The sequence below is a fragment of the Trifolium pratense genome, linkage group LG2 (genome assembly GCF_020283565.1).
Source record: "Trifolium pratense cultivar HEN17-A07 linkage group LG2, ARS_RC_1.1, whole genome shotgun sequence".
NCBI lineage: Eukaryota > Viridiplantae > Streptophyta > Magnoliopsida > Fabales > Fabaceae > Trifolium > Trifolium pratense.
Window position 1 is genome coordinate 35,924,486 of NC_060060.1, and position 7,301 is coordinate 35,931,786.

Consider the following 7,301-nt stretch of genomic DNA (forward strand, 5'->3'; position numbering starts at 1 on the left):
GACACCATCATTTCCGTGTATTATGGTATGTTTGGACTAAGGTTGGGTATGCGGGCTAGCCCGCTCCTTTTAACCCACCCCGCATAAACCTATGCATTAAACCGGACGAACAAACGAATTATGATATGTAAGTTCGAGTCCGGTCCGCATAAGCTTGCAGGTTAAACCGTTGACTCTTGACTATAAAAAATAAACTAAAATTGATATAACAAAAGTTGTAAAAAATTATATTGTTAATAATTTTATGTTATAACATATAAATCGTAAGTAACAAATAAAAATAAATAAAGTTTGTGACATTTTTAAGTTTTTTATTTATTTTTATTCAAGTAATGCAACTAAAATAAAATTTAACTGATCCTTATCGTTATTCTTTCTCCAAACACACCTTAAATCCATAAAATAAAAACAAATGATATTTATTTATTTTTTTGTTTACGCTGATGATTGAACCTAGAACCTCTAGCATACTGATACTACCCAAACTCCCCTCACCACTAGACCAAACATAGTGGCTATAGGAAATAACTTTGGGTTCAAAATATTAAAAAGAACTTTAATAGTCCAAACCAATTAGGAAAGATTATAGGATTAAATTATGAAAAATTATACTATATAGGAAGATTTTCCAATATGCATAAATAGGATCACATGAGATTTTAAGTGAGCGTGAAAATTTTAATCTGACGTGTCTATTAAATCTGATGGTTATTATTAATAGTTATCGTTTCTCATAATAATTATCAGTTCTCACCGGATACACTCCATAGAGAGATATCAAATCACTATTCATAACAACTATCTTGGTTAAAAAATTAACAACCATATTACTTTCCTTATGAAAAGTACGAGTAAATGAAATGAACTCTGATCTTACTGAAGTAAGCACTTGATAGGTGCTACTAAATTTGAAAAATAACAGTGAACGTTCAAAGATTCTTCAATCAATTGAACGATGGGAATAGGGTAAAAAAACATATAACATGCCAAAAGTCTAATAAACAACTTATAAAGTACAACAATTTCAACATAAATAAATGTTACACAAATTACTAATACTGTAATAAAACGCATGAAGGAAAGTCCAATCGTTGTCTCTATTAAAAAAAAAACTTTTGCATAGTATAATGTTAACAATAGAGATACAAAATTGAAAAGAACAAAAAAGTTTAGAATTTCATAAGATTACAACACATACCTTGTCAAAATGTTGCGAGAAAATTTATAATAATATATAATGGACGACTACTGACATGTAAAGCTAAATACTTAAAGTCTTATTATCTAATACCTCCTTTCAAACTCACGATACATCAAAATGAACCATCGATTGTTTGTCAAACAAAAACAAAGAATATACTTAATAATAAAAATTCAAAACATCTTATTCTAATATTACAACTCAAACTAAATCTTACTACTATGTTTTAAGCTTGTTACAGAATTAATCTTGAAAATAAATCAAACCAACTAAGACAACCACCAACAAAGAACAACAATTCATACTCAACAAAAAAATCATCCGAAAGAAAAAAACTAAATCAAATCAATCCAATATCGAATTCAAACCAACCGAAACCGAAACAATCGAACAAATCCAACCTACACCAAATATATAAAACCTAATACTTAAAGTTGTATTATCTAATACATAAATCCTCAAATTATTCCTTAGGATAGTTCGTGTTAATAATTTAGAAGACCAAAATTCTTCATTTTAGTTCAAGTTGAAGAGACAAAAAAGAAAGAAAAGAAAAAGGATGGTAGAGATTTGTCCACGTAGGATTCAAGTATATCAAAAGAGAAAGAGGAAAACATCACATCACACACTATTACACACAAGTCAAAAGACTAACGGTGTTAACAAAACAACGAACAAATAACGGAGAATCTAACGGCGTGTATTACCACCTGGTACTGGTACGAGAAAGAGCATCATATGAAAAGAACCACCGAGAAACACCTGAGTAGTGAGTGAGTGAACGAGTGAGTCAATATTAGTCAACACCACACACACACACACACACACTTCACACACAAACCGTGCTTTTTCCTAAAACCCCCAAATTCGTTTCACTTTTCTAACAAACAAATTCTCTAGAAGCTTCTAACTCACCATGGCTGAGCATCGAGTCACCGAAGCTCTCCCAAAAGAAAATTGTTCGGAAACTAACGATGAACAAAAAACTCAAGAGATAAAAAAGGAACGAGTCACTGAATCACCGCCTGCCACCGAGTCGAAGAAAGACGATTTACCTAGTTCTATTGAACAACCGATTGAGCACAATTCAGAAACCCTAATTGCTTTTCCATCTCCGGTTTTGCAGAATCAAAGTTTCGGTACGCTTCAATTTTAATCCAAAAAATTCGTCTTTATTGTTATTTATTTTTTTAAAAAAATAGTGAATTATTCGATTTATGTGACAGTCGCAGATTTGCAAGGGAGCCCTAATACGATGAATTCGAGCGTTAAAGCTGAAAATAAGGTTAGAGAGAATTAATTTATCGTTGGAAATTTTGTTTTATTGAAGGAATTTTGAGCTTCGGTTAAAGTGCGATCGTTCAAGTTTTTGACTTTTTTTTTATCTACTTGATTTGTTTTTTATACTTTGCTTGATCATTTATGGGAGTTGGGGATTTAGGTTTAGGGGACGGTTATAATTGGGAAATTCGACTTTGAAAAATTTGATTAGGGGTTTTTAATGTAATGCTATGCTTATGTTAATTTTGAAAATTTTTAGGGGACGGTTTTGAATGTAACTGTGAAGTTTCCACTGAAAATTTTGAAACATTAATATTAATTACTCCCCTTTTTGTTCTGGATCTGAGAACAACATAGATAGATATTAATTTCTGCTTTAAATGTCAGTTTCACAGTAATTCATTATAGCTAGGGTTTAGGATTTATGAAACTTCTTATTGGAAAAGGCTTTCTGGAACTCCTGTTTGTATCCTTTTTCGAGAAATGCTTTTTGTCACAAAAATGAAAATCCGCGATCGACATGGCAGTTACTTTGACAGTATTTATACCACCACTACAACATTTATTCCACCAAATCTGGAACTTATATCTATCCAGCGTTAAGCACACCAGCCTTCATGAGTTTCACTAATGTGCCCCGTCGTACTAAATAGCAATGTTGTTTCATGATTGGTCTATTTAAGCCTTAGAAGCTTCAGCTTCATCATGAACTTGCACGACTCAATAGTCAGTATATATTTTGACTGATCCCATAAAAACGAGGAATGAAATTTCTTAAATCTTAAAAGAAAATGAGATGCAACAACCAGAATCTCAGTCTACAAAGTGATCCAGAATCCCATAAAAGTTGAGTTACTCGTTGCGTCTAACGATAGACTAGCTCCAAAATTGACACTTCATGTTTTATGTAACTCCTACTATCCTGTATGACAGTATGATGTTTGTCAAGATTCTTAGGATTCTTTTACACTGCTCAATTCTGAATTTTAATACTGGTATCTGACATACTAAAGAGATCTTTATCTGATAGTGCATTTAGTGCTAGAAAATCTAGTCGCGAATTGCCAGAGATATATACCTTTTTTGAGCTTCCATCTAACAATTTTTACTTCGTAGTAATAATGGATTGCTTTTCTTAAATGAACAATTCCTAACACAGCATATTTTTTGCATTCAAATTTAGCATTAGAGAGTAGCGTGTAATGTACAATCCTATGTATTTGATTTCTTTTGCACTAAAATAGGCCATTTCATGCTCAGGAAACGGTTGGACCTCCTGAAAAGGAAATTACTGCAAGACAAGAAGCCCAAACACCTCCAACTCAGACTGGAAATCAGCTTCCATCGACTGTGTTTTCACCTCCAAATTCTGTTACAAACTCTTTATCATCTGTTCCTAGTCCAACCATAGGAATAGAGAAAATTTCTACTCCAAATGTTAGTAACATGCTTGTGCCAGCAGGCAAAAAAAATCTTTCTGGTGCTAAACCCTTATCTTCTGTTACTGTTCCAAGGACACCATCATCTGATGGATACAACTGGCGGAAATATGGTCAGAAGCAAGTTAAGAGTCCTACTACAAGTTCTCGAAGCTATTACAGGTGTACTCAATCAAACTGTTGTGCTAAGAAGATTGAATGCTGGGATCATTCAGGTCATGTGATAGAGACTGTTTATAGAAGTGAGCACAGTCATGATCCCCCACGGAAGATAAATTCTGTTAGGGAAAGCAAGTTAGCACCTTCTATTGAACCTACTGCACAGAACAGTGTTTTAGTTAAGCCCGTCAATGTTCTGAAAGAATCCGACCCATCCACATCTTCCAAAGCTCAAGAAGAAGCACCTTGTGGTACTGACAAGAAACCACAAAACTCATCAAATATCAATGGTAATGGTAAAGTTATTTTGAAGGAGGAACATCTTGACGAGCCAGAGCCAAAGCGAAGGCAAGTCCGAATATGGAATCATATTATTTATTGATAAAGCTTAGACAATAAGCCTATTTATTCTAATTGTGGCAGGATATAATGATTTATGTTCTCTCGTTTAATTTGATAACCAGAAAGGAGAAAGACGACTTAATTCACTCAGATTCTCCCGTAAATCCTGGAAAGAAACCCAAGTATGTTGTACATGCAGCAGGAGATGTGGGGATATCAGGTGATGGATACCGATGGCGCAAATATGGACAAAAAATGGTGAAGGGTAATCCACATCCCAGGTAAATATGCCTTTATCCACAAGCCAAGTATGCGTAATTTCTATTTTCTTTTGTTCTTTTTTAATTTGTTCTTGATATGGATCCTATTAGTGCATTGATAAATCAGTATCTTTAGTTAAAAAGTGTGAAAGTTGTATTTGGATTTTAGGTTTAAACAGTGTTTAATTTTTCAAAATAAACCTAAAATATAAAAGTAAAAGTCCAATAAATAAGTTGCATGCTGTGTTTATTTATTTATGCAATTTGAAAAATGGCAAGAAGGCCAAGATCTTATTTCAAGGTGGTGCCCTTTTTTTTCTACTTTGTAAAAAAAAATAAATATTGGTCATATGGGTAGAGATCCACTTAACTTTAAGAGTAACTCTTGTCACAATAACTCTTTGTACACATTAAATTATCTTAACGATTATGCACACCAAATTCTTGATAAATTGGACATATATAATTATGTTATTTTAGTGTTTTATTTTACAGACATATTCCTTACGTTTAAGTTATTTGATTCTATAAAAAAATATAGTTTTAAGTTATTTGATAAAGCCTTGTAAAAAAAAGAAGTTATTTGATAAAGCCTTGTAAAAAAAATGAAGTTATTTGATAAAGCATCAAATATATTTTGAATTTTATGAAAATCTGTAGACTAGATAAATGAAACTTGCAATTTTTTATTTTTTGAAGGCACTTGTATTGTATGCATGTTTGTATTGGGTTATTTTATGCTTAGAGTGTGTCTAAAGTATAAATGTTGCTAAGAGACCTTTTAGCTAAAAAGGCTGTATTTTTCTCAAAATTAAGCTAAGAGAAATATGGACAATGTAAAATTAATAAATGAAAGGTTTAGGCAAATTACTCTAGCCTATAGGTTATGAAACAAGAGGCTTAGGTAAGTTTGTTAATATTGTGTTAAACTGAAACCAGTGGCAGAGATTGGATGATTTCTTTGAGGGGGTCAAATTGTTAAGGAATGTACACGTAAATATGTTGCACAAGTAATGTGTAATTTGTGTATCGAGGTGTGGAAGTGTAGTGGTTAACCCGTTTATTTTTTATCTGGCGGTAGGTTTGATTCTTGGAAAACAATTGTGGCCACTAGTGCACCGTAAACTTTTATGCTAGATATGGAAAACATTCTATATAAGAAAATAGTAGTAATTAAATGTAACCACATGATGTGTAGATGTCGGACATTGTTCAACACACATGTTGAACTTGAACATCGTAGACATGGCTTCCACCTATCACTCAAAAGATCCGTCACCGACCGAAACATGTCTGTTTCCATCTTTTGTTCTACAAAATGTTGAAATGTTTCCATCCATCATATGGTAGCATCATGTTACATGCATCCATGAAACCTGATCTTCAAGAAAATGTATCCAAACAAATTTAACTGACAAACTGATTTTTTCTTTCTTTATGAATGATATTAAAGCCCACTGAAATTGAAACATCTTCCTCTTTTTTTTCATATCTATTGCTTGATTTCAGAAACTACTATAGATGCACTTCTGCTGGATGTCCTGTCCGGAAGCACATTGAGACTGCTGTAGACAACTCAGATGCTGTCATCATAACTTACAAGGGTGTACATGATCATGACACTCCTGTGCCCAAGAAACGACATGGCCCACCAAGTGCTCCTCTTGTGGCCGCAGCAGCACCTGTCTCCATGAACAATTTGCAGTTGACTAAACCGGACTCGCCACAAAACGAGAAAGTTTCTACTAAGTGGTCAGTAGGCAAAGAAGGAGAACTAACTGGGGAAGCCATGGAACTAGGGGGTGAGAAAGCAATAGAATCGGCTAAAACCCTTCTGAGCATAGGTTTTGAAATTAAGCCTTGCTGAATTCATCTTTCATAAACCATGCAGTTGTAATATAAAAATCAATTAGCTGGTCTCTTGTAATTTCACAGCTTCCTGTGTTTATCCTTTATTTATTTTTTTCTTGGTTTTCTTCTTATGCAGTCTTTAGCGGAACAGTTTGTGTTGCATTTATTTGCTTGTACATCCGTTCAGCTTGTCTGAAACAGTTTGCTAGTAGTTGAACAAATATAGAATTGATTGGCATAATCCATTTTCATGGTACTAGAGGACAATTGTAGTATTGCAGTGTTATATCATTACCACTCAAATGATTCGATATAGAGACATAGCTGTGATTTGTGACTGCTCAAGCATGTATTGAACAAAAACGTTAAGATTGGTATGGAGTCCAGGACCATAATTAATGCCATGCTTAGATAAACATTTAATTTGCAGCTTATAACATATATAAGTGCTTATGAAAATAGGCTAAAAATAACTTATAAATATGTTAAGTTGTTTAGATAAGTTCTCTTAAACAATTTCATAAGTGTTTATGCAAGTAGATAATTTTAAATAAATCAATTCAATCAAACATGTCCTAAGTATGGCATGGGAGATATAAATTCCAATTCTAATCTCAAACAGAAAATCAAATATTATTGTTTTGTCATCACTCATCTAACTTAATATTTTAACCAGATGGGAAAATAAAAACAAAAGATGTTAGTTTTGCAGTTGGAATGGAACAACTATGAAAACCAATGGACTGTGAGCAATTTTTCAATGATTCT

The 7,301-nt window shown here is 33.0% G+C and overlaps 1 protein-coding gene across 2 annotated transcripts; it reads left to right on the forward strand.

The window, feature by feature from the left end:
• The first annotated feature begins 1,839 nt into the window (after nt 1-1,839).
• On the forward strand, nt 1,840-6,808 carry LOC123905442 (probable WRKY transcription factor 32). 2 transcript variants are annotated; one of them, XM_045955034.1, is made up of 5 exons: nt 1,840-2,340; nt 2,428-2,486; nt 3,743-4,428; nt 4,545-4,703; nt 6,192-6,808. In XM_045955034.1, the coding sequence occupies exons 1-5, from the start codon at nt 2,118-2,120 to the stop codon at nt 6,547-6,549; spliced, it is 1,485 nt and encodes a 494-aa protein (XP_045810990.1). In that variant the 5' UTR covers nt 1,840-2,117; the 3' UTR covers nt 6,550-6,808. The 2 variants fall into 2 exon arrangements, with proteins under 2 accessions (XP_045810990.1, XP_045810991.1); XM_045955035.1 differs by having other exon boundaries at nt 1,898-2,340; nt 2,434-2,486.
• Nucleotides 6,809-7,301: the final 493 nt, after the last annotated feature.

What these genes read in the sequence shown, in the direction of transcription:
- LOC123905442 (XM_045955034.1), top strand. Translation starts at nt 2,118, where the DNA reads ATGGCTGAGCATCGAGTCACCGAAGCTCTCCCAAAAGAAAATTGTTCG. An exon ending in GAGCCAGAGCCAAAGCGAAG is followed by an intron (nt 4,429 to 4,544) that starts GCAAGTCCGAAT and finishes TTTGATAACCAG; the next exon opens with AAAGGAGAAAGACGACTTAA. An exon ending in AAGGGTAATCCACATCCCAG is followed by an intron (nt 4,704 to 6,191) that starts GTAAATATGCCT and finishes GCTTGATTTCAG; the next exon opens with AAACTACTATAGATGCACTT.